This window comes from Lytechinus variegatus, chromosome 9, assembly GCF_018143015.1.
Source record: "Lytechinus variegatus isolate NC3 chromosome 9, Lvar_3.0, whole genome shotgun sequence".
NCBI classification, from domain to species: domain Eukaryota; kingdom Metazoa; phylum Echinodermata; class Echinoidea; order Temnopleuroida; family Toxopneustidae; genus Lytechinus; species Lytechinus variegatus.
This window is the reverse complement of record NC_054748.1, coordinates 1,465,915-1,493,836: the sequence shown is the minus strand read 5'-3', so window position 1 is coordinate 1,493,836 and position 27,922 is coordinate 1,465,915. Positions and strand designations below refer to the sequence as shown.

The 27,922-nt window shown below is 35.0% G+C and overlaps 1 protein-coding gene across 3 annotated transcripts; it reads right to left on the bottom strand.

Annotated features, from left to right (window-relative positions):
• Window positions 1–11: 11 nt before the first annotated feature.
• Window positions 12–27,922, bottom strand: LOC121421053 (nucleobindin-2-like). 3 transcript variants are annotated; one of them, XM_041615654.1, is made up of 12 exons: window positions 27,816–27,922; window positions 23,720–23,890; window positions 21,471–21,578; window positions 20,180–20,306; window positions 18,890–19,002; window positions 14,037–14,222; window positions 12,950–13,099; window positions 11,148–11,234; window positions 7,534–7,623; window positions 6,019–6,180; window positions 5,302–5,349; window positions 12–957 (listed from the first exon to the last, which is right to left on the bottom strand). In XM_041615654.1, the coding sequence occupies exons 2-12, from the start codon at window positions 23,870–23,872 to the stop codon at window positions 685–687; spliced, it is 1,497 nt and encodes a 498-aa protein (XP_041471588.1). In that variant the 5' UTR covers window positions 23,873–23,890; window positions 27,816–27,922; the 3' UTR covers window positions 12–684. The 3 variants fall into 3 exon arrangements, with proteins under 3 accessions (XP_041471588.1, XP_041471587.1, XP_041471589.1); XM_041615653.1 differs by lacking the exon at window positions 11,148–11,234 and adding an exon at window positions 9,917–10,006; XM_041615655.1 differs by lacking the exons at window positions 11,148–11,234; window positions 18,890–19,002 and adding exons at window positions 9,917–10,006; window positions 17,046–17,146.

Sequence of the window (27,922 nt, the reverse complement as noted above, 5' to 3'; positions counted from 1 at the left end):
ACAACTTAAAAAAAAATATTTGCAATCAAATGCAAATTTCAATTGCAAACCCTGCTGCAAATTTACAAGTGACAGATTAATTCCAACTACCAGTACAGCCAAACAAATGAATTAGTTTGCTGTAGTAGAAGTTAATCTGTCAAAAATTATAAGTTTTAAACTTTCTGATGCAAGATGCAGACAAGATATCAATCGCAAATTTGAAATCAATAAAAAGACTTGTGATTGATTTAATGACCTATAATTGACTTGCAATTTGATGGCAAATTAAGTTTCTTGCAACATATGCTTTGGTATAAAGGTGCCTGAGTTGATTATCAGTAGCTTCATGCTAAAAGTTTGAAAATTTAAAAGTTTGACTAAGGGGTCATTGCTATTGATTGCAGGGGGTGTTTCATAAAGTTGTTTGTAAGTTGAGAAAGACTGGTGAACCTTTCTTTTGGTGTATACCATTACCACAAGAAGGATCACCAGCCGTTCTTAAAGTCGCTCTTAACTTACGAACTGTTTTATGAAACGGCCCTCGGGTCTAAGATAATACCAAAATGAATATTAATTTATGATAGAACATGATCATAAAATGTTGATAAAGAAAGAATCTGCATGAGGAGGAAGTGGTGCCATAAATATAAAAACCAATTGCTCTCTAATGCGTTGAGTCTTTTGCTGTAACAGTGTATACCATCACCATAGATATATTGCTGAATAAAAAAAAATGCACCTTATAATAGATGTTGTAGAATGATATAGAATAGCAACACATTGATTATTGCTGTTACACTGGTGGTGGGGGCTGATTCTGTTGTTGCTGTTGCTGGCCATCCGATGCTGCTGGTGGTTGCTGAGCCGGTGGGTGGCGTGCCTGATCTGCGGGGGTTGGGCGGGTTGCTGGTTTGAGAGTGGTATACTGCCTGGAGGATCGTGCCGAACTTGTTGCGAGCCCCCTTCGAATCGAATCTGCCAATTAAAAAATTTTCAGAGAAATACACATTTAATTATAATGATAATAATATTATGCAACATTTATACAAGGCTTAACACAATGTTTCTAAGCACTGCATACTATTACTGTATTACAATCGGGGCTAATTGCAGAGCGAGCTGCGTTTGAAACAACTGGTGGAGGGATGTGGACATAAAACTCTCAAACTTTTTGTAAAAATTTTTGCAGGATAAAATATTAAACCCAGTGTGTGTATGGTTATCCTAAGCAGGAATTTCTTGTCATGGTGCGGTGATGGCGAGACAAAGATAACCCTCTCTCGTCTCTTTAAGTTATCTGTCCATGTAGGTTTAAACCTTATTCAGCTAATCAAAACTCTCAATTTCACAATACTCAGAAATTTCAAAAATCTTGTCTTGCACCTTGATGGGTAAAGTGTGGTCTTCACCCGATGAAAACTTTACCACACATCGAGAGTGGCATTGTGAGAAAATACAGAATTTCATCTTCATGATGATATGAATATCATCAATGAGGATCCAATAAAAAGTTTTGCACATTTTCCACGAGTTACAGGGAAAAAAATTGGTATTAAGGCACTTTTTCAGGCCTAAAATTCACTTTCTTGTCAAAATAGAGTGTACAAACAAAGTTCATGACCAATATAAAAGACAAACACATACTCTGTCCAATGATGCAATGATATATAATTTTGACTTGAAAACAGTAAGTGATTACATCAAAAAGTCTTGTCATTCTCAAGAATTTGGAGCGAGGATGCCGCCAAAGAGGATGATTTGTAGTATTGGTAACTGTACTCTGACTGTGTATGTTTGGTCAATGGAGATCCACACATTCATACATGCATGTACAACATACATTTTGAAAATACACATATACCACACACTGTTTACACTGTACAAATTGGCATGCTTTTATCACAATATTACACATAAAGTAAGGAGTTACATGTGTATCAATTTTCACATTTAAGATACCTTTTCCCCCGGGGAAAACCAATGATTATATTTAGTTTGAAAATTAGAAGGAAATATGGTTACGGCTACAGTAATCTCGGCACATGTGTATTTAAGATACCTTTTCCCCTCAGGATAACCAATAATTACCGGGTATATCTAGTTTGAAATTAGAAGAAAATATGGTTACCGCTACAGTAAATGTGTGTTCAATAAAAAAGGGACCTGCTGTTTAGAAGATTTATCTGTAAAGTACACCTATTAAAACTGTTTGTAACATTATGGACAACTGAAAAATAATTTTCACAAGTCTACATGTGTTTGGTGTCATGTATTCAATCATTTTGTTTGCCAATGGCCACCATTGATATCTGACTATTTTATATACATAAAAAAGTCACCTTTGCCAATTTTCTGAATAGAACATTTTCAATTTCAATATTAAAGGGTTTATGCATACTGATAGAGGGGGGATTCGGGATATCTTATAGATTATAGCATGTAGCATAAGGAAATATCACCTGTCATGTATGAAGTTGTGCATAACCCACAAACAGCTTTATAAAAACGGGCCCAGATATGCTGAGTAAGCTTACTGGGGCCCCGTAACACAAAGGTTAGCGACAGGTTAAATTTGAAAGAACAATTCCGATTGGTCTCTAGTGTACTGAGCATGAGCATCCAACGATGACCTCGATAGGGCATTTCACTTTGCAAAATAAAATCGTTAAACTTTGGGTAACGGAACCCGGAAGGACTTGGGTTTACAGGTAGATAAATATTGATAAATGTTGTAAAAAAAAAGTATAATCACTGTGCTAAATATATACAAATATACTGACAGCACGTGATTCAATATCAAAGGAATTTTACGTGTACATATGATTTCAAGGGCAGCACCAAGGTTGTAGTCTGCAGGCACAGACCTCTTTTTTTTAATTTGCATATAGTGCAAAATGAAGAGTCTGAAGAAGTGAGACTAGGTTCAGTTTGGTATGTGCTGTAGTTGCCTCTGCACAGACCGAGATGTCTTCACTTTAGACATGGTATAATCGGCAAAAGTGTCAAGTGTGAGTCTGTGCTTGCAGACTACCAGGAAAGTTTGATAGTAAGGGGGAGGGGGGGAGGACTGACCGAAAATTGAGTTATTCTCTATCTAAAGGGGAATGAAACCTTTGGAACAAATAGGCTTGTGTAGAAACAGAAAAATCAAAGAATAAGAATAAAGAAAGTTTGAGAAAAATCGGACAAATAATGAGAAAGTTATGAGCATTTGAATATTGCAATCACTAATGCTATGGAGATCCTCACATTGGCAATGCGACAAGGATGTGTGATGTCACTGATGAACAACTTTCCCTTTGGTGGACTATAAAATACCCTCAAAATGTCTCTTTTTGCTTTTTCTTATGATGATACAAACTCTTTATCCATGATGTATTCTTAAAAAATATGCATTACATGCCCCCATGTAGACAGAACACATGATTTATGGATAGATGTGATAAAAGAGGCAATTCTAGTGAAATATATACTAGAGTAATGGGGAGAGTTGTTCACAAGTGACATCACACATCTTTGTCGCATTGCCAATTTGGTATCTCCATAGCATTAGTGATTGCAATATTCAAATGCTTATAACTTTCTCATTATTTGTCAGATTTTTCTCAAACTTTCGTTGATCTGTTTCTTTGATTTTTCTGTTTTCATTCTCCTTTAACAACGGGTACATGTACATAGTTTAAAAAAAAAGACTTCTCTGTTTTCAATCTCTTTTTTAATCTCTCTTCACTTTTCCCTCAATTCTTGTTCTCTTTTTTTCCCACTACTTTACAAGACTGTAAACATGGGGACGTGGACGCCCAAACGACACCCAAAGTCCCAAACGCCCCGTCGCCTCACCATGGTGATCTATCGCAAGTGACAAAGACAACATAAAATAAATTCAGAGTAGCAAGCATATGTGCATGCTAAAAGTGTAGGTTCGGGAAAGGGGAGGGGGCGAAATGACCCCATCAACATTTTCATTAATCTGTAACATGGAAGGTTTTAGCCATATAATTTCATGAACTTTTTTTAATCATGCAAGCATTTTTAGACCAAATTTAAAAACCTTGGCACATGGCTACAAAGAACACACATGACGCAAAATTACAAAACAAGTGAGCAAGTCCGGAAGATGATATAAATAAATGGCATAATATTTGAATAGTAGTTTAATTACCCATCACGTTAATAGTATGATATTCTTCAAAATATATATATATATATATACATGTATATATCACATTGAACATACTGGGTACAGATTGTCTTTACCTGGGCTCTAATAGCAAAAAATGAAGGCTGAAAATTCCAATCTAGTATCTCAACTTCTGATCGTTTTCAAATGCACGTTAGAGAGAAATAAAGTCTTGAAAACAGGCGATAACAAGAGTATTAACTTTTACAAAAATGTATGATGCGTGGAGTCTCGTGGTTGGTATTAATTTATCAATATACAATCAAGCCTGTTTATCACACAGAATGTTCTATATCTTGCATATCACATTTTAAAGGTAAATGCTAGGTTTGGTAACGATATCAAAATGAGTTCGTACAGAATCCAATGAAATGACCACTAAAGTGTCTGTTTGTATAAATAAAACGCATGTGCCAAAGGATTCTGGAAGAAATTGTGTAATTGCTGAGAAATCAGCAAATAAGCACGGGATTCGGGTAGGGCGTCGGGCCCGACGCCCTAAGCAATAATTATACATTGTCCCACGTGCGCTTATCTGTGTTGGGGATTTTCGGTGTGAACATTTTTCAGCGTAGATTTCAAGATTTCACAAAGTCCAGTTAATGTAACTGTACCAGATCTAGATCCTCGATGATATACTGGCAATTGAGCCTTGTTTTACAGACTTTCTCATGAAATCAGTGTTAACTGCAACTACTGGTATTTCTCTTTAAGAGCATCCATGTGTATTTGAAATACAATGTTAAAAAGAGACTGTGATACAGAAGAAAACTTTTCCAATGTACCCCCTCCCTCCCCCTTCCTCCCTCCTTCCTTCCTTCCTTCCTCCCTCCCTCCCTCCCTCCCTCCCTCCCTCCCTCCCTCCCTCCTCCCCTCCCCTCCCCTCCCCTCCCCTCCCCTCCCCTCCCCTCCCTCCCTCCCCCCTTCCCCCCCTCCCTCCCTCCCTCTTCCCTTTTATTCAATTTCTGTTCTTCAAACAATGTTTGTACTTATTACTACTTATTATTAAAACTGCAGTACAAAGGCTATGGCCTCCCTTAACCAAACCAACACCACATGGCTGAGCACAAACTAACCAGTGCAAATACAATACCTTGTAATAAATTGCAAAAAATAAAAAGAATTCGAAAAGTATTTACCTTATTATCTCCTTGTGCTAGACCATCTTGGACCTGATGAGCTTGGGCCTAAAGAATAGTTCAAAAGAAAAAATGGAATGCAAAATTATCATTTATATACTCTTTGTCCAGCCCTCAAATGACATTAAGCCATTCTTGCTTAGCTACCAAAATTGTGAAAATACAATGATGCAGTTAGAATGCGAATAATAATGTGTACTGGTAGAAGAGTTTCTGCAATCAAAAGGGATATTGTGCACCTAAAAGAGCATTGGGTTTATAAAGAAGAAGAGCCCTTTGTGCAATGGAAAATCAAACTGTGCACCTGAAGAGAGCATCACTCACAAGAAGAAGAGTTTGTGCAATGGAAAAGGAAATTGTGCACCTTAAGGCCAGTATTCTGAAATCAGGTTTGATTTAAACTCTGGTTTAAATATAGATAGCCAATAGTGGCATAAATCTTTACCACTGGTATTTCAGTGTATCAGCTATAAATTTTTCTCTCAAATCATTCTTAAATGTTTCAGAAGGATAAACAAGATGGCTTTCTTCACTTTTCATGAGTTAGGGAAGAGCTGTTTATGTTTCTTAAACATAAGAAACATACAGTGTAAGGAAAAGTTTGACATTTTTGGCCTTCTATACTTTTAGCAGTGTTTTTTAGACCATAGTCTAAGTCTCAAACCAGACTTCAGAATACAGGCGAAAGAGAGCATCGGGCACAATAAGATATCTCACCTGGTTCATTTGAACTGTATCTTGCCCAGGAGGCTGCCTAACTCTAACAAAGTTATCCCCTGCTTCTGCCATCTTGGCCTTGGTTTCTTCTAATGTTCTCCTCAACTCGTCCTGGTACTTCTCTAAATCCTCTTCTGTAAATTGCGATTCTTGATTTAAATCCTGGAATAAAAGAAATAAAATTCAGAATCAGAATTACACGGATGAATGAAGGATGTTTTAGAAGCCTAGTTAAGCACCAACATTAAAGGACAAGTCCATCCCAACAGAAAGTTTATCTGAATGAAAAGATATAACGGCCTCATGTAGAAAATTCCAACAAAATCAATTAAAAATGAAAAAGTTTATCCATGAATGACATTTTGAAATTCCATTTATTTTTCACCAAACAAAATTATTTGCACAACACAGTGATATGCAAAGAGAGTCAATGATTTTTTTATTAACTTTTTTAATTATTTGAACTGTACATGTACAATACATGTGTTTTATTTATTGATTGATTTATCATATTCTTGTAGATATGACAAAAAGGAGACTACTGAATCACAATAGGTTATGACCATGGTAATGCCACATGTTCAGGGAGAAATCAAACTTACTTTCACAACATCTGTCGAATCATCTAAAATATATCTGAAAACACTTGTTTTTGTTGTATTATGATAATATAGAGTAATTTGGAACGACGGAACGAACGAACGAATGAATAAATAAATAAATAAAATAAAACAAAAAATTATGAAAATGATGATAATAAAATTTAAAAAAAATAGTGGGTGATGTCATCAGCTCCATCCTCAGCATACTGACCAGATATCTTAGAATGTCATAGTTTTACTATTTTACTTCTCAAATTTGTATGCCAGAATTTGAGTTGTTTTTTTTTCTCTCTCTTTCTTTGAATTCGAATCAAGTTTTTACTGTGGTGTACTTCCTCCTTAAAGAGAAATTCCAGTAGTTGCAGTAAACACTGATTTCATGAGAAAGTTTGTAAAACAAGGCTTAATTGTCAGTATATCATCGAGGATCTAGATATGGTACAGTTACATTAACTGAACTTTGTGAAATCTTGAAATCTACGCTGAAAAATGTTCACACCGAAGATCCCCAACACAGATAAGCGCACGTGGGACAATGTATAGTTATCGCTTAGAGCGTCGGGCCCGACGCTGTACCCGAATCCTGTGCTTATTTGCTGATTTCTCAGCAATTACACAATTTCTTCCAGAAGCCTTTGGCACATGCGTTTTATTTATATAGACACTTTGGTGGTCATTTCATTGGATTCTGTACGAACTCATTTTGATATCGTTACCAAAACTAGCATTTACCTTTAAAAGTTGATTTGAGAAAATTTCATGGATAAAAAGTATCACACCAAAAACAATCATTATTATCATTTTTTTAATAATGTACTTGCCTTAAAAATTGTAATTATGTCTAAACGATTATTGTGCTGGCTGAGGTACTAGTGTTTGTTAAATGAACCGATTTTGTGGAAACTGGTCTTACCTGCCATTCTTCCTCTTCATCAAAGTCTGATGCTGCTGCAGCCTCCATAAATTCATCTAAACTGACCATTTTATCTTTGTTGCCATCAATCTGGTCAATACACAAAAACAAACAATTCAATTTTAAGATGCTTTTTTTAATCTCCTGACAATGGAATTCTCTTACTCCTACATGTATACTACAGAAATTACACAAATTGATCGTATACACGTAGGAGCAATTCAAAACAGAAGTTATATTGAGCTTTTGGTAATGAAACATGAAGCCCTGTTCCTTCGAATTTATCTGAAATTTGCTACAGCCATCATGGTAAATTTTGTTATTTTACATGGAAATTTAACTTGATCGGGTCACCCGATCAAATTAAAATATCTGTGTGTTTTTGTCTTTCAATTAAATCCTATTCCAAATCATGGAATGGGCTGAAACTTTCAAGATATGTTCTTTGTCTGTAACTTTTGGATATCTAATCACTAAATTTATAAGATAAGTGCTTGAATGCCCATTTTTTCAATTAAAAACAAGCATGGCCGAGAGAGGGCGCTATATATCCAAGATTTGAATATTTGAAATTTTCTCAGAGAAGTGCAGTTGGAAAAATATCTAACGGTCTCTACGCTTCAGTAAGACTGTCATATTAGATGATATTCGATCATCAATCACATTATTGCCCCTTTACCAAAGCTATACAGAGGCTTTAACACAATTATCTTAACTAAAACTCTACTTTATTGCCCATATTCTGAATACAGATTTAACTATAGACCACAGTATCACTCTGTGCAAAAGTTATGAGGAGCCAAAAATTAAACAATTCTGTTTATATTTCATATTTCTTATGTTCACTTATTTGTTTCCTTTTGCTCTCATAATGAAGAAATATGGTCTACCGGTACTTCACTTATCATTCCCAAACAATAATGAACAATTTGGGTGTCATATATATGAGGTAATAAACTGAATGTGTTTAGGAATTTATGCCCCAAGTGGCTATCCATAGTTAAATCACAACACCCGACTTCAGAAATCTACATAAAGCAGTTTCCATAAAAGTTACACATACATGTACATGACTGTAATACAATTGACTACGGTACCACAAAGATTTACTAAATACTGGGTAAAAGAACCATTACTTTCATGCATATTATTATCATCAAAATATAAATCATACAAGGGAGCACAGAGACAACAAATGATAAAATAAAATCAATCTTCATGTTTTAATAATAGGAAGTAAACATATTAGGGGAATATTAGAGTTCATTGATGATGCTTTCGTGCAATTTTGTTACTGACTTTTTTTCTCCTTCATCCAGTCTCTGGCACAGAATTTTTTTTTTTTTAGTTTCAATACTGAAATATTATCCAAACTTGCTGCAGATAATTTTTTTTACATTTAAAACGAGATGCAGTCCTGTGTATTAGTATTTTCTCATGGTCATGCATTTCTGCGTCAGTCATTGTGATCATATCCATGGGTTACATGTATGTTATCAAAACATTTTACATTCACTGATCAAAAGCAATGTAGTGGAAGAAAACAAAATATAAATAATCAAATACTGATAAACATCTTGAGATTACGCATGCATGAAATAATGTGTTTCACACAATGCTGTATTCACAATGTTTAATCTATATCATGAGACTCGGTGATTAATTTTGTAAACGAAGAACCAAATATTATTTAATCATTAATTCGATCCAACTTCAGTCAAATGAAAGGGGTGCTACCAAAACAGCCATGAACATGCAATGAAGGCCTTTTCCACATTGCTAATGGCAAAAAAAAACCTAACACTACTGACATTAATTGCAAGATTGATGACTTCCCCTCACATTAATTGCAAGATTGAAGTCTTCCCCTCACAGAAATTTGAAGCTTGCTGATAGCAAGTACATTGTAACACGCCAGCATCTAGCTACTGGATAACTCAATAATTTTGTAATAGGCAGTAGAGAATTAATCAGTTCACACAATATTTTAGGGAGCATGTACAGTAATCTTTGCTGGCTTGTAATCACTATTTAACTGCTGATTGAAAGGGCCACCAGCTAGTCACTCTCAGGGTATACCCAACAGTAAGTTTTACATGTATACAGGTCAATCTGGCTATTTAAGTTGGATCTTTCCTGACCATTTTGTTAATGTTATGCAATGTAATAATTCTTTGATTTTTTTTCTCTAAATATATACTATTCAGGGTAGCCATGCTTAAGCAGGGATAATAGATGTAGTATGCAACACTTAATAGAAACGTTGTAACATTACATAAATGTTGCATAATCTCAGTTTATTTTCAAATTGTTGTCGGGTGGAGTGGGCCTATTAAGGACAAATCAGGTGCAAAGGAGATGAAAAGTTAATTTGAATAGATACCTGCTTGACAACATGTTCCCTCATGCGGGACAATTCCTCAAACTTTTCCTGAACGTCCGCATTTTTCTTGCCCTGGTAGATTTTTTCCACCTGGTGTTAAATAGTGTGAGTGCAAGTGTGTGCGTTATGCATGTGAGTTATGGTGGGGGAGGCGTCGGAGTGTGCGGAGACAAAGGCAGGCAAATAATATGCGGAAGAATGAGGGGGGGGCATAGAGTCAAAGAGAAGGACGGAGATACAGAAAGATAGAAAATGAAGCGAAAAATAAAGAAAAGAAAATAGAGACATTCAGAGACAGATTGAGAGAGGCATGGAAGAGAAGGGGAAGCAATGCGAAGGGGAGGGAGGAAGAAAGGGATGGAAGGAGGAGAATGAGGGGGGAGAGCGGAGTAGGGGAGGGGAATTGGAGAGTGAGGAGGGAGGCAAAGAAGAGGAGGGAGTTGAACGAGGGAGAGAAAAGTTCAGAGGCATGAAGGGAGAATGTGGAGATAGACAGATCAACATTAGGGAGGGAAAAAGAGAGAAAATAGATTCATATAAAATAATAAAGCATGAAGAGAGAGATGTAGTGAGGCAGACAAAGAGTGGAGAGGTGATAAAGAAATCAGAGGCAAAGAGTTTTGAAAAATAAAAGAAGGTAAAGAAAGGATCAGATGTGTAGCAAAGAGACACACAAAGAGATAGAAACAAATAGAAAAATTGTTGGAAAAGAGATACATAGAAAGACGGATAGAGAGAACGAGAGATATAAACTGACAGATTAAGTGAAAGAGATAGTGATAGAGAGTGAGATAGAAAAAAAGGGGGAAGAGTGAGGGCATAGTAGAGAAACGAAATAGTGACAGACAGAAAGAGGAGGGAGAAAGGGACGAAGACAATAGAAGTGGGCAAGCAGGTAAATGCAGAATCAGATACAGAGTACGAAAATAAAGAATGCAAAGCGGAAACAAGAGTAAAAAGATATAAGGTGCAAAGAAATGATAGAAGAAAGAGAATGCAAGAAAGGAAGATTGAGAAAGAAAAAGAGTGAAAGACAAATAAAGATAAGAGAGAGAGAGAAGAGGGGGAGAAAGGGTTGTGTTGCCGTGCATGTTAATAATCAAAGCAAAGGGAATGAAGAAAGAGAAAATAAAACATGATTAACAATCTAAATGCTGACAATTACGGATGGAAACCGACTCTCTGTTACAACGCAGCCAGAATTATGATCGGTTAAAATCTATCACCTTACCTCGTTCATAACATGTTCTCGCATACGAGCGACCTCCTCCATTAATTCCTCCTCTTTTTCCTCATCGTAACCATAAATCTTGGCCGCCTGCTCGGTAACACAGGCATTTAATATTACATGTATATGTAAATTTATAAAATGACATAACGTATCAAACTGCATATATGTTAGCTGCCTGCTTTAGCAAAACAGACATTATCAAATAATATAACGTTTATCGAACAATATTAACATTATTCAAACTGCATAAATCTTAGCTGCCTGCTTGGCAACACAGGCGTTATAAAATATTATTACCCGTATCAGACATCTGAGCTGGTCATTTACAAAACCGTATTGCCCTAGATTCATAAATATCGGGAAGGGATAGGTATATTATTTGTATTTTCCTCGGTCTCAATGCGCATATTTACTTTGCATGCAGAGACGACGCGAAATATACCTTTGTATTTTCCCTGGTCTCACATCCGGGCATTTGAGGATGCGTATAAAGAGATACGCTTCATAAGGATCTGCGCGCCAACAATATACTTCATAATAAAGACATCACTGGATCCAAGCGCTTGCAAATACGTCATAATGGTACAGTGCAGAGCCTAGACCCTTATATTAACAAGACACAATATAACTATTTTAAAAAGAAATATCACCATTATCACGATTTTTGCTCTAGATATCTGATTTGGATGATAATAAAAATATTGACTGGCTCTTCTTTCGGGGAACATCAAATATATTGCCCTTAAAAGACCCATATTGCCCTCGTCTAAAGACTCGGGCCAATATGATTCTTTTGCTGGCAATATATTTGATGTTCCCCTCAAGGCCAGTCAATATTATATAAATATTACATGTTTATCAAACAATATTCATGTTTATCAAACTGAATAAATCTTGGCTGCCTGCTTGACTACACAGGTGTTATTAAATAATATACATGTTTGTTTATCAAGCAATATTAACTTTATTCAAACTGTTTAAATCTTAGCTGCCTGCTTGGCTACACAGGCGTTATAAAATATTATCAAACAATGTTAACATTTTATAGGAAACTGTATAAATCTTGGCTGTCTGCTTAGCAACACAGGCATTATCAAATATTACATGTTTATCAAACAATATCAATATTTATCAAACTGCATAATATTAATAAAATCTTAGCTGTCTGCTTGGCAACACAGGCACTATCAAATAATATTATTATCAAACAATAAGAAACTGAAAGAAACAGAAAGCAGTAGATGGCAGGTTCAAATCCAACTGTAGCCAATTTTTTCTGACTTTAATGATTTCCGTTACAGATCGAGCATGCGATCTTAAACACATACATGTAGGAGTAATGCCGAAAATTTGTTTTCAAATATTAAAAGAAACTATTATTTATCACTATTTTCACACGCGTGAATAAATATTTTTTTTTTTATTAGACTGTTTGAACGAATTCCACGCCTTGCTGTGATTTTGAATATCATCATTGCAAATTTGACTGCTTTTGATTTAATTTGAAGTGAGAAATACATGTATAAAGTTTCTTTTTGGTCTAATGGTAGTTTGCAAAATACTATAATCATCATTTATTGGCAGGTATTAAATTCTTTCAAGGTCACCAAGGCAACAGCTTTGAATGTCCTTATGATGGCCTCAACAATCCTCTTATTTACAACCTTCAATATGTTCCAATATGTGATTTAATGAGAAAAATGAGCCCTATCGGAAAGAGACCTAGCCCCCAAATATTGAAATTTCAGGACTGAATGCCCCAGCAACAATAACCTAATACTTCTAATATGAATATTTCAAACCTCTTTTATGAAGAGAGCCTCTAGTTCAAACTCGTCAAGGAAGCCGTCGCTGTTTGAGTCGTGTAAAAAGAAGAACGTTTTAGGGTTGAAATCTTTCCTGTCTAAATGATCCGTGTTCTCCCAAACCTCTTCCAATTGCTTTTTGCTTCCCTGCAAAATAAATTTTTAAAAATAATATGAATTAGAATGTATACACTCTATGACAATAATTCTGTACATATTACAATTGATAACATCCTGATTATGTAGTGTATGTATATTAACAATTAATAACATCATCACTATTATCATATATAACATGTAGCAAGCCTAATATGTAGTTATCAAAAATATTCAGTGTCATGTATTAATGTTATACGTTGAATTGTTTGTCTGTCTAAATGATCCATGTTTCTACACATCCTCAAATTACTTTTGCTTCCTTTAAAAAATTATAAGAAATTGTGAGAAATTATATGAATTAATACAGTTACATTCAAAAGATACATGTAATGAACCCAACCACAAAATGCACTTCTTTATGCCAAGTGTTGAATGTTGACAATGAAACTACAATGTTTGGCGAACCCAGAGAAGCAAACTTTATTGAATATATTTTCTCACCCGACTTCTCAATTAAATGTCTAAAATATGACAGAACTTGAACACTTAAAACATGTTCATTTTCTGGTGTGGTTCACAAACTTTTGATTTCCACTGTAGATGTATTATATACCATTGTGTAATCAGGACACTAGTGCATACTACACTTTATATTAAACATTGTCATCATAATAATATAAAATATTATAATGTTTTTAGTGACAATTGAATAAAGGAATTAATTAATAGCATTTTCTCATTCAGTTTAGTTTCTTTTTTTTTAACAAGTGCACACCAAGCTACCAATAATGCATAAAGCATTTCCGTTTATTTGAAAGCAAGATAAATGAGCATTGTACATTAAATGCTTTGCTCACGGGCATAGTGCCGCGGATCGAACCCCGGACTTTCTATGTATAGCCAGGCGCCTTAGACCACTTGGCTACGGCACCTCCACAAAAGTGAAGTTTAGTTATAGCATTTATATTGAGGGTATAGTTCTTACCGGATGGTTGAGCTTAGCATGTTGTTTCATTTGTTTCCTTTCCTCTTCGTACTTTCTCCTTGCCTCAGCTCTTTCTTCTTCGTTCATCATCTTCATCTCGTTTCTCCTCTTTAGTTCTTTCTCCATCTCGTATCGTTTGAACTCTTTCCTCCTCTCACGGTCATTCTCCTCCAGATCTTTGGTCGCCTTGGATACAGAAGAAGCAGATAGTCAATTATCATCATCATTATCATAAGTGTCATCATCATCATCATCGCCATCATCATCATCTTCATGATCATCATTACCATAATCATCATCATCATTTTCATCATCATCATCATCTTCATCATCATCTACACCATCATCATCATAATCATCATCATCACCATCATAATCATCACCATCATCACCATCATCATCATCATCATAATCATCATCCTCGTCATCATCTCCATCTTCATCACCACCATCATCAACAGCAGCATCTTCAGTATCAATTATTACCATCATTATCATAACCATTATCACAATCATCACAATCAACATCACAAGCACCATTACCAGCATCATCACCATCATCATCAGCAGCATCTTCAGAATCAGCGACAAACCCTCATTAGTACCAGTCGTTAGCTATTTTTGTGGAATATGAAATTAATAACTGACCATGTGATAGATTTCAACCAATCACTTGATTAGGATCCATGACACCATTTTGTATTACATTAGTTAAATTAATGCTTGAATAGGTTATTGCTTTTCTTAATGGTTGGCAAGTATTAATATTTTAATTAAATACCAGAAGTGATAGCAATCTCAAAACGAGTTCAAACAGTAACCAATTACCACCAAAGTATTGGTTTTTGTAAATAAAAATATATTAGCCAAATGGCTCTGGAAGAAAATGCGGAATTGCTGAGAAATCCGCAAAACAAGCACGTAATCCCATCAAATGTCGGGTATTATGCCAAGCAATATTAATAAAATGTCCCACACATGCTTTTCTGTGTTAGTAATCATCGGAACTAATGGTTCTGATCTAAGATTTCATGATTTTACTAAGATAAGTTTTTGTTTAACTGTACCATATCTGGATGTATGATAATATGCTGACAATTAAAGTGGGTGTAAAAGATTTTCTTTTAATAAATGAAATAATTGTTAGCTGCAACTACTTTCTTTTATCTCTATTGAAGTAAGCCCAACACATGTGAATAAAAAATGTTAGAATTCACAATGAAAATCATTCATGTAAACAAAACAAATTAATTATGCAGTTAAAGTGGTGTTGTGAGGAAAGTTCCATGTAAGAAACCAAAGACCCAATGGCCCGAATTCACAAAGGTGGTTTTGAAAACCCAAGGTTGAGTCCATGGTTTAAGCAGATTTCCTGTGTAAATTACGCTTAATTTAGCGCGTATCGGGCGCGTGTATAAAACATGTCCAATGCTGAAGCGCGCTTTTGTCACAGTGCGCCAAATTGACGCCTGTTACCATGGTTAGATACGCTATTTTATTCATGAGTCCACTGTTTGAAGAGTGGACTCATGAATAAAAACAGTGGACTCATGAATAAAATATCGTTGATAACCACGGCAACAGGCGTCAATTTGGCGCACTGTGACAAAAGCGCGCATCAGGAGTGGACATTTTTCATACACACGCCCGATACGCGCTAAATTTAGCGTAATTTATACATGAAATTTGCATAAACCATGGACTCAACCGTGGGTTTTCAAAACCACCTTTGTGAATTCGGGCTAACAAGATTTTTGATATGAGGAATTGATTGCAAAATGCCCAAACTGTGCTAGAATATCCAAACTATTATCAATTAAATGTGCGATGGAGATCAAAATGTGTCATGAATATCCCATGATATATAGGTTAGTTGAAATTGAAATTGATAAAGAACTGTGCATTCAAAGGGCTTTCAAGAGATGGCAAAAACACAAAAGAAAGTGTTTTTGAAAATGAATTAAAAAGAATTAAAACATAAAATAGCGGCTTCAATTGTCTTGACACTTTAAAACATTATTTTGTTCAATGCTCAGTCCATCCAATATAGCCTTTATATTTTTTGTGATACTTTTCTCCTTTTTTTTTGCTTTTAGTCTAATCTATGAACTTCCATAAGCATTTACAGATGCATCCTTACATGTACTTCCACCTATTCCTGTTCGATTTATTGTCACAACTGACTTGCAGAATAAATATTATTCACTTGTCTGGAAAGTCGGAAAACAAAAGGAAATTGTTTCTGTTGAAATCACACCGTACGTGACTTCAAAAAGTATGTTGAATTCTTGGCATTAATAAAGTGATTTTTACATAATTTGGCAAGTATGGCACAGTGGGAAAATTTCACAAGACAAAAATAATCTCATAATTGTAATAGAAAAAATCATACAATCTGGGGGGTGTTTCACAAAGATGTAAATGCAAAATACATCTATGACTAAGAGGCGCACTAGGCCTAGTTGCACATGTTAAAAAAGGCATGACTGCATTGGTCAGATCAATGCAAGAGGATGCACTACTGCGTATTGATCAATAATATTGAGCATTGCATCATGTACGCACGGCATTTAAGTGCGACTCTAAGTCATACTTAAATCTTTGTGAAACATGCTCCTGTATGTATTGAATAGTGCAAGCATGCAACAAAATGTACAACACGTGCTTCTTGCAAAAGGGTTTTTATGAAATAATGAGAGCATTTAAATAAAATTCTTTATTTCGCAGGAACGAGATTCGCAATATCAAACAGGTAAATACATGTATATGCACCTGTAGGCTAAAATATCACAATAACAACAGAAACTATACTCATATGCAACATGACAAGGCTAGGAACACCTACATGTACATGTACCACTCGCACCCACCCCTTCCTCCCTTCCTATAAAATAGACATGATCTGATTCTTGTTTCTTTACCATACATGTACATGTAGGTTTGTTTAGTTATTGTTTTACATTGCAAAGAGAAGGGTTATGTGAAACCTGCCCCATTGTGTTAATGTACCTTTTGCAAGAGGTTATTGAGGTCCTCTTCCTCAAAAGTGTGCTCATTCCGAAAGTCAACATGGGCGATCATCTGAAGGAGATCAGTTTGGCTTACTTCAGCTAGAAGAGCACAATGATGATAGATAGACAGATTGAAAGATAGATTGATGGATGGACCAACAGAGTAATATAAAATATATTGCATAACATGTATGTACATGGAATAATAAGAAAAAAAATGATAGTATGTGCAAATGCCAAAAGCTGTTATAAAATGACAAGGACCTAGATGTGAAATGTACATGAACAATGAACATTCAGGTAGAGGCCAGCAAGTAATGAATGGATACATGCGAGTAGATTTTATAGATCTATGTATAAAAAAAAAAATAGACAGATGGTAAGATTATACATGTACATGTCGGTAGGTTGATCTATAGATAGATAGATTAGATAGACAGATGGTTGGATGGATGGAGAGACAGACAGACAGACAGACAGACAGACAGACAGACAGACAGACAGACAGACAGACAGACAGACAGACAGACAGATAGATAGATAGATAGATAGATAGAGTGATTGACTGATTTAAAGAAAGATCCAGATAAAGTAGATCAATACAAATGGAGACAGCCTTGTAGGAGGGGGAAGTAAAATAGATGGAGATGTACTGTTCATGTGTATATTAAGCGAACATGAGAACAAGGAAATCAATAACAGCTAATCTATTAATAAAATATTCACAAATACATGAATTATGATATGAGATTTTGTTTAGAATCACAATAATTTACTGCAAAATTTTAAAAAGGTCTAGAATGCCATCTTTCCAGTATTATTTTGCCCAAGAGGTAGAAAACATATAATATGAATTTCAACTTGGCAAGAGTCAATCGAATTCATGCAAAAAATCTGGAAGAAATTTGCAGATGAGAGGCAAAATCAAACAGAGAAAATCTGCGCACATCAGAGAATTAATTCCTGTGGAAAAAAAATATGCCTGTACTGTATGTGCGGTAGATACAGATATAAACACAACAGTTTAATGTCCAAGTGCAAATCTAGACAAAAGAGAAGGGTAAGAATAAAATATGTTGAATTAGTGAAAATGGAGTTTACCGAGCTCAGCTGTTTCATGGTCAATCGTATTACTAATGTCCCAGTAGTGAGTTAATTAATATGAATTTAAAAAATGAAATTCCTTTCAACACTACTGTATGTATCCACAAGAACAAACAATAGTATAGGAGAATGTTCATGAACTTTGGTTGTGTTAGGAGTATTGGCCCATATAAAATCCGAAATGATCAACTCTGATGATGCATCATGCATGCATAGGATAAGAATTGTTATTCGGTGCAAAATAGTCCACAGACTTGGATTTTCAGATAATTTTGAACATAAAATAAAAACAAGATGAATGCGCAAATAAGATTTCCGACAAGGTATGAGGTAAGTGCGCTACCATTCCATTGCAATGAAAAACAAAAAAGTGCATAAACATATCTGAGACAACACGTCACAAGTTAAAAATTAACAAGAACTGAAAATTAAAACAAACCAAGATCTTGAAGTTAAAAGAAACAGATGGTAACCCATCCTGTTGGAAGCAATTTTAGCCATGCACCACAAAGCAATTAACACTGTTGCACCACAGGTGAACAAATATAAAGACAGATATGCATACAGAATGAATAAAATGATACTGTGGGGGCACACATTGACATCTATGTTAGTATAGGTTAGCTTGGTGTACAAACAAAGCAGCTAGAAATCATGTACACACAGCCGGAAGTGGATTACAGGTACAAAACCATACTGTGGTACCACACATAGGCATTCCTGTTAGTGCTTGACTACCTTCTGTATGAGTTTAGTAATATCGTCTGGATTGAAAGACTCCATTGACGATGGATCGAGATGCCCGATGAGGTTGTCCAAGAACTTCTGATCCGTCGGCTTCCCCTTCCCGACTTTAGGTTTACGAATTTAAGGGATGCATGCATAAATAGAATCGAAATGATTAGTAAGAAATGAAGATGATGGTATTAATGACAATTTCACAGACGAATCAACTCAGAGGACAAAAAGGTATAAACAAATGCCAATGGGAAACGAAGAAATACACGCGACTATAATCATCAAAATGTTCAGATACAAAAATAGAACATATTGGCAGAATATGAAAATGTGATGCAAACATTGCACAATAAAATGATGATACATTTGACCAAATATATATATGCTACTGAGGGGAGACCATGAAATGCTTTTACAAGTACATTGTAGATATATTGATAGCCTGAAAGATCGGGGGCATTTCATTTTAAGCTGTTTTTTTTTTCAAGATCACTGAATGACTCTATTCTAGACAGTGCTAAATCAGACTGGTATTATCGTCTTTATTCCCGTCAACTAAGGTTGATGTCCAATCTTTGCAGATGAAATATTCTTGATTTTAAGAATAGAAATTTTAAATTTTAAAGTTAAGTTTCATTACAGCACTTAAGAAAATTGTCTCATTTAGGAGTCCTAAAAAGGGCCACCTGTCATGCACTAATAAAGTATTGTGTAACTTCCAAATAATAGAATCAAACACAAAAAAAGGGGGCAGTTCAACTTTTATAATTCAAACTTCTTGTCGACAGGACCCCCAAGTGGTCCCTGTCCTCAGTCTATAAAAATTGCAGAAGCCTGCAGTCAAAGGGTTGCAATTGTTGACTAGATTTTAGAGTACTTTTCAAATGAATGAATTTTTAAAGAATAATATCTTCACATTAATACAAAAATTCAGTTGATCCTGCATGGCATTGAATAATTTGGCTTTACATATTTGAATAGCATTTTGGTCATAAGAGAAAAGCTGTCAACTATTAAAGCAATGGACAGTACTATGTAAAAATATGCTTTGTAAAAGACTTAATGCATAGCAGTCTTTAAAAAAAAAAAGTGGGGAAATTGTGATGCGATATCAGGAAAACTATTCCCTGCATGGAGAATCTTCCCAGGGGCCTGTAACACAAAACTTAGTAATGATCTGAGAACATTTTCCTATGATTGATTCCATTGACTACAATGTACAATAAATCGTGAAAATCAATTGTACGATCAATCCTTTATCTTTGTGTTATAAAACCTGGATAGACTTACGTGCTTGCTGTTCCATGGCCTTCCTGGCGATGACCCGAAGACGCTGGATCTCTTTTTTCTTCAGCTCATCCAACTGACTTCTGATATGACTTCCAACATTGTTTAGTTGCTTCCCAAATTTACCAGACTATAGAAAAAAATTAATGTGTATTTGCATACATGAAAGTTATGATACAAAGTTAGGCTGCAGCTAAAATAATCCCAATTAAATTGTTGGAATATATAGACTTTGCATTGAAATGATCATATGCAAAAAAAATAACCTACATTACTTCACTTCTAGCTGATGTCTGAAAATGAGGTTGTTAGTAAAGCCGTTTATAAAATCATGCATAAATAACATTATGAAATATCTTACGATTAATCATGAAAAATAAATTTATTGTAGTCCATCATGAAAAACATCCCCGCGTTTCACAGTTATACAATGTACCTTACAACTGATTGGGTTACTGAATTATATAATTGTTTGCATTGATCATAACCAATCATGATCAATAAGCCAGTTCGTAGTTCCTTTATGCGCATGATCAAAAGATTCTACGCACGATCAGAAGGTCATTTGTACTAAAGTGACATGGCGCTTTAAAATCTAATGAGATAAGCACCAACTTTGATGTCTTGATTATTCACATATTCTTTTGAATTGTCGTTTTCATTTACATCCATAAAAAAAACAACTACTTCCACGAACGACTGGTATTTCACAGTTTGCAAAGTACATTGTGCAACATGCTAAGATATGCATTCAAAGAAGGGATGCAACAAATGCCTTCAGTAAGTGTTCAATTGTGTGCTATTCTAGTCACCTGGTCTATTCAATTTCTTTATCCTGCTATGTAAGGCAAGCTTACGTAATATCTTGCTTCGAAATCTGCCTATCATGATGAAAGAAATGAAAGGTCATTTGACCAAAATTGTCCATGGGGTAACTACGAACTGGTCTATTGCCAAGTTTTGTCTTGAACATTCATCGTGCTTCCTCTTTGTTTTATACAAAGGACATTGAGCACATTCCTGGTATAATAAGTTATGACAATAACAGATTCATCCCATACACTTATGTGCACTATTTAGGCGTCAATAAGACACCTATTTACAAAATCGGGGTTTGCCTTGTAGTTTTAGCTTTTCATTCTCATTAATGGTTGTTTTCAGGGTTTATTAGTGCTAATACATGCACTTGTAGACTTTCATCTTGGTTTGAGAATTTTTTTAAATCGGCTGCTCACAAGGTTAAACAATACCTTTAAGACAGGACCCAGGTCTACATGACAAAGTCACCACTTACCAGTAAATCATTGGTGTCCATCTCATCCATGTGACTCTTCATTTCTGGGTCGGCTTCCAAAACTTGGATGACTTCTCGGAGATAGCCTTCATATTCGAGGCCTAGATCCTGTATCAAATATGTAAATCGTAACATGGATCCAACACTGGTCATTTTGTTTATATAATAAAGATTAAAGATTAAAAACGTTTTTTAAAAAAGTGGAACTTAAGACTATCTGGACATAAGCAATACATGTAAATGCCAATTCTACCACTCTGGTATGTACGCCACAGCTTTTTAGCTTCTTACGGTGTAAAAATGTACACAAAAGGGGGTTTCTATTGCATTTGAAGGTTGCAAAATTGTACTTTCTATATCAAGCAAAAAAAAGCAAGTACCTGGTAGTTAGATTAAATATAAAACAGAAAACAGAAGGAAACGAATAGGATAGGGAACAGTAAAAAATATATTGAGACATTTGTGTCGCATACATAGGGTGGGGGAAATTCTCTCTCCATATGAACCATACAACCAAGGAAAGAAAAGGGATCCACTTTCAATTGTCAGTCATTCTTAAATTAATTTTCAAATGAAATTTGAACTACTCAACAATAGACAATCTGTTTGAATGGCATGTTATGAATTCAGACATCACCTGCTTACAGTGTTTTTTTTTCTTTTAGTAAGGCCATCAATTATTTGTAACTAAATACAGAACTTTTCATAATAATGTAACAAATTCGCTCCAAAAAAGAAAACCAACTAGAAACAAAGTAGGACGACACAATGCTATGGAAAAAAAATATCTCTCCATTGCACTATGCTTGCTTCTACATGTATATGTACAGGGTTTTCTTTCATCATTGTATACAGTAATATCTTAATAATAAAAAAGTGGTTTCATATATGCTCCTTTGCGTGAAGAAAACAAGTGATTGGTTAACATTGGTTTGACTTTTAAAAAATCTGAGCTAGAAGGTCACACTTGTCACCTGTGTCTGTGATATGTTACAAAAATGAAGCCCAGAAAAAATTGTGTTCGAAAATAATTATTTAGTGCTTCAAAAGTTGAAATATAAAGTGACTGGAAACCCCATCTTTAATTTCATCCCATACACTTGTGTGTACTATTTAGGCGTCTACAAGACACCTATCTACAAAATCAGGGTTTGCCTTGTAGCTTTAGCTTTTCATTCTCAATAATGGTTGTTTTCAGGGTTTATTAGTTCTAATACATGCACCTGTACACATGTTTCATCTTGGTTTGAGAATATTTTAAATCGGCTGCTCACAAAGTTAAACAATACTTCTAAATCAAATCAAAAGATGAACATCAATACTTTGGAATTGATCTCTAACAGATAATGTGTTGGTTTTGTTTTTCTTTTTTTAATTTGTGAAAAGCAAGGATGGTGTCATATATACTGGTACCAGATCGAGAAGTGACAGAGTCATAAAAATTATTATTTTATTTATTTATTGTACATGTATTTCTCCAGACCGGGGAATTATAGGAAAAATAGAAAAACATCATGAGTTTAAAAGAATTAACTGATACATTATAATTGTCACAAATATGGCAGAAATATTATGAAGCCCAGTACAAGTGTGGTTTAAAAGTGTAGTTTAGACTAGCGGTTAAACCAGGGCCCAGGGAACCTTTTTTTTATGGGGGGGTGCTGAATTAAATTTGACAAGCCCCCCCCAGAAAAAAAAAGGGGGGTTCACTGCAATGAAGGTTGTTTTGGTCCGTAAAAAAATTTGACAAGCAAAACAAAAGGGTTTCAACACAAAATGTCGGTTGTTTTCGGTACATGACTCCAATTTGTCACACCTGCCAGAATTCTAGGGGGTGCTGCCAATGAAAAATGTTATATACAGCACCCCCGCTTCCCAGGGCCATGGGTTTAACCACTTAGGTTTAATTATCAGAATACCACCCAGAAGTTGGGTCGAACTTTAATTCAGGTTTAAATTTGTGGTTTAAGTATGGATAGCCAATTGCTACATAAATCACTAACAGTGTGTGAGATAATATTTCACCTCATTTGGCTCTCAAATCATTCATAATTGTCTAGGAATTTAAAATAGATGATTGTCTGCACCATCGATGAATCAGGAAACATAAGAAACATACAACTTAATAAAATTTTGACACATTTGGCTTCCCATAATTTTAGCAGAGTTAGACTGTGGTCTATTAAGTTAAACCTGACTTCATAGTTTAGAATACGGGCCCAGATCGAGGGTCTATTTATCATACTCACAGCGAGTCCATCTCCTTCAGCCTTATTGATGATCTCCTCGCCGAGCTTTTCTGCTTTCTCTTCGTCGGGTGATTTTGGATCAAGGGGAGCCTGCTGAGCAACATGCACTATCAGCAGCAGTAACAGGGAGAGTTTCCATTCCAAAAGAGCCATTGTGTCACCTTATTGGGACTAAATAAAAGATAAAAAAGATATGAGAGATTGTATGACACCTAGATAGATCCTTGGCATTTGATTGGTTGTTTGATATCGATCATTCGGACCATTTTACACTTACAGTGACGTCATCAAACGTGCAATTTAGGATCCATTCATTGACCGAGCTTGCACTGCATGATCATATTTTGCATCGAAACTGATAATTTCCTATGAAAAAAAATCTAGTTTTAAGTGTCATATAAACCAAATGTTTCTTTGCTCGTGCAATGGACAGAATACTTCATTCGGTGAAAGATGAAATTGTCGGCGGTCATCCGAACCGTCATACTGTATCAGTCAAATTTGGTAAAAAAATTCGATTTTGAGATTTTTGCAAAATATTAAGGTACAAGTCCTACTCTAAGTTATTCATAACTAAATTTCTAGGCAGCAATTTATTCGCTTTTCTGAGATCTGTGAGGATTTTCACTGCGATGCCATACATTTTTTAATAAAAACTGCTCAAACCGAAATTACAAGCATGTAGCTCTTTTGCGATATTTTCTTTGATTCTTGCTTTTGTGTAAAAATAAGGATACCATATTCAAGCAATTGCCTTGGTCTTTCCAACCATGTATTTTTCTAGCAATGATGTAAGGCTGGGGAACTACATGTAAGTGTGAAAATTATAGTAAACTTATAGTATGTGTGATACGACCGTTCGGGAGACTGCCGACGAAATGAATGATCCATTCAACGAGGCGTAGCCGAGTCGAATGGATCTTTTCATCTTTCATCTCAGGAAGTATTCTGTCCATTGCACTCATAAACACTCATTATTTGTACACTTTACTGCAAAGGATTGGATTCTAAACAATACTAGCACTGCTGTCCCATGACAAAAGGAAGCAACTCTGATTTGTCTCAAAATTGGCATTTTTCTTTATATTTTGGATATTTTCTATAATGCTCTTTTTAAATGGATATATGGTAATGCCAAATGCAGTACAAAACACACACTTCAGAAGTTCAGTATTCATAACTTTTAACCAAAAACACTATCATTTCCAATTTTCCATACAGTTGCAATTAATTTTTCACTAGTAGTAACTTGAGGATAATTTTTGCATTCACCAGAGCGCTAAAAAACTTGCATTTTTAGCATATTTTTTTGTATAGCCTATATTGGTTAAAAGTAAAATGACAGGAAAATTTTCATTTTTCAATCTCTATAAGAAATTAATTTTAGCCAAGTTATATGATGAATAGCTTTAATGGAAACTTACAGTGTAAAAAAAACAAGCATTTGTCCCCAAGAACAAGAGAAAATATGCCAAAAATATGCCAACCTTATTTCACCACACAGGGAGTACCGTAACAGAGAACAAGTTATATCATAACCTTGCTCATTGAATGAGTGACTTCTTCTACACATTCTATAAACCCATTCCACAAGCCAGGAGTTAATTTCTTTTGTCATGGTACATGTATGGTGTATAAAAGTCTTACAAATGTCTAGAAATGGTGTGAACTGTGAACATGATTATCAAAACTCAATTGAGGAGATTTCATAGACAAAATAATACCGGTAAGTGTAATGAGCCTGGAATTCAACATGTGTCTCCATTCGTCATGGCAAACTTAAAGGGGAAGTTTACCCTGAAGAAAAGTTTGTTGTAAAAATAGCAGAAAAAATATCAATGAAGGTTTCAATGAGGTTTCAATGAGCTCGCACTGAAGGTTTCAATGATTAAGAAAGTTATTAGAATTCAAAGTTTTGAATTTGTGACGTCAGCGAGCAGCATTCCTACAAAGCGAATGGTAAAAATCTATGAAATGTCATTTTCTCAGAAAATTGAAAATGGTTTTTACTGTGCCTTTTGTATATCAATGAATAGACAAATTATTTCACACCCGATCATAAATAGAAAACAAAATAAAGTCATCAGGAACCATACAAAATTTGAAATTCATTGATTTTTTTACCATTCGGTATGTAGGAATGCTGCTTGCATATGACGTCACAAATCCAAAACTTTGAATTCTAATAACTTTCTTAATCTCTAAAGGATTTTCCTCAAACCTTCACCAATATTTTCTATTATTTTTTTCTGCTATTTTACAACAAACTTTTCTTCAGGGTGAACTTCTCCTTTAATTATTTGACAAGCCAGCACAGTCAATCACCACAACTAAATAAACACACACAAAACAAAACAGGCACTATCACTCACCACATGAAAGTCTCGATTTCAATTCCAAAATCACCTTTTTTTTAATCAATTAAAAATGAGGTTTTTGCGCCACATTTCTGGAGCACGTGGCGGCTAAGCTTTAAGATAACAACCAAAAAAACTTTAAAACTCAACCTAATACAAGGCCCTTGAATTGAAATTGTACAGCAATACATGTAAATAAATGGCATGCTTGTAGCCACAAAGGCCTTCATTCGACAAGGAGTCCGAGAGTAATGCGGTCCCGAGCGAATGGCCGCTGCAACTACCGGATTGCATATCACATATCCCACACATTGACTTTGACATGTACGATGCGCTTTGTCGAAAGAAGGGCGGGGGCTCATGAATTGCGGCCACAAAACATCGCAATACATTTCAGATTTTACAAAATTGAAATAAAAGTTAAAAATAAAATTGCAATTAAAAACAGACAAATATATTCATACAACATTGATGCATATTTCATTTTAGGCCTAACGTTAGGGTCTCCAATAACTTAGACATTTATCAGAAGAGGCGCTGGTCAGAAAATTGGGACTGTCTCACTCAGTTTTCACAGATTTCTCCACACAAGAAATCTAGGAAAGTTCATTTGCCTGTCAAGTGCTGAGATCAATCTAGTGCTAGTCTAGGCAATATAAATAGGCCTACATCTGGTTTCATAACAAGATTGTTGGAAGATGGCGAGTCGTGAAAAACGGAAGGTGAACTGGGGGAATTGGAATTGAGGTCACTGATTCTATTTTGTATTTTTAGCACTCTCATTCAAATTCCGTCTAGGCTAGCCTGGAGGCGTCTGGGGAGTAAAAATCATAGTACTATCGTACCCTTACTCTCCAAACGCCTGGGTCGGCTATATATGCCTCGCTGTAGAGGCGAGGATTACCCATGGAGATTTAGGTCTAGTTTCACCAATTTTTATGTAAAGCGCCCAAACTAAACTTAAAAGTACATATGTACATGGGCAAGTTTTGTTTACCCCATTTTTTATAAAAACTCCTAATTTTCCTTTAATACATTAGGCCTAGTCAAATTGAAGAAAATTAAGAGCAAGAGCATTTACTTACCCAATCTGTTTACGTCGCCATTTTCCATTCTGCAACTTAGATTTTAAAAATACATGTACTTGCATTTGCCGATTATCATTATCACGATTTGTAAAATATATTTTTCGGTTGATAAATATCATAAAGTAATTTATATGATTTTTATTGATTAAAACAAATATTTTACGATTCCTGATATCTATCAGCAGATGCAAGTAATTTTTCAATCCAAGCTGCCCTGTTTATTTTTTACTTTTTAGACTCTAAAATAATTTGAAATTTTACTTATTTTTAGAATAAAATTTTTTAAATATTGCACTTTTGCAGAAAAGCTGTCAAAATTTGTAGGCAGGTTGGCATTCAATTTTATATTTTGTTCCAAATGATACAGTTATAGGCAAAGGCATGAGTATACAATACTTACCAGAAAGCCACAAATAAGAGAAAAGAAATGTTGCATTTGCAATGGGTAACTGAACTGCATTGCTCAACTAGAAAAGAAACACCACTACTTACGACTGGGACTACAATGAAGATATCACTCACAACAATAATCAATATCATCGTCAAAAAGGCCTTAATTACACCTGCGAAGCAAGTGCCAAAGTACAATCTCAATGGATTGTTTGTTAAACAATATCAGAGCTTTAATTTGATACTAAGCAATTTGCATACCTTGAAGAAATTCATCAAGAATAATAGGTCCGTCTGGAAGAGATTTTCATAAAAATCACCAGTTTTATGATACGTGTCCTTAACCCAACTTTGCTGATATCGATATC

Bases quoted from the DNA above. Each gene is read 5' to 3' on its own strand.
- LOC121421053 (XM_041615653.1), bottom strand. From the start codon at position 23,872: ATGGCTCTTTTGGAATGGAAACTCTCCCTGTTACTGCTGCTGATAGTG. The intron at 21,579-23,719 runs GTGAGTATGATA...TATTTGATACAG, and splicing joins CTGAAGGAGATGGACTCGCT to GATCTAGGCCTCGAATATGA. The intron at 20,307-21,470 runs GTAAGTGGTGAC...TTTTTTCTATAG, and splicing joins TGGACACCAATGATTTACTG to TCTGGTAAATTTGGGAAGCA.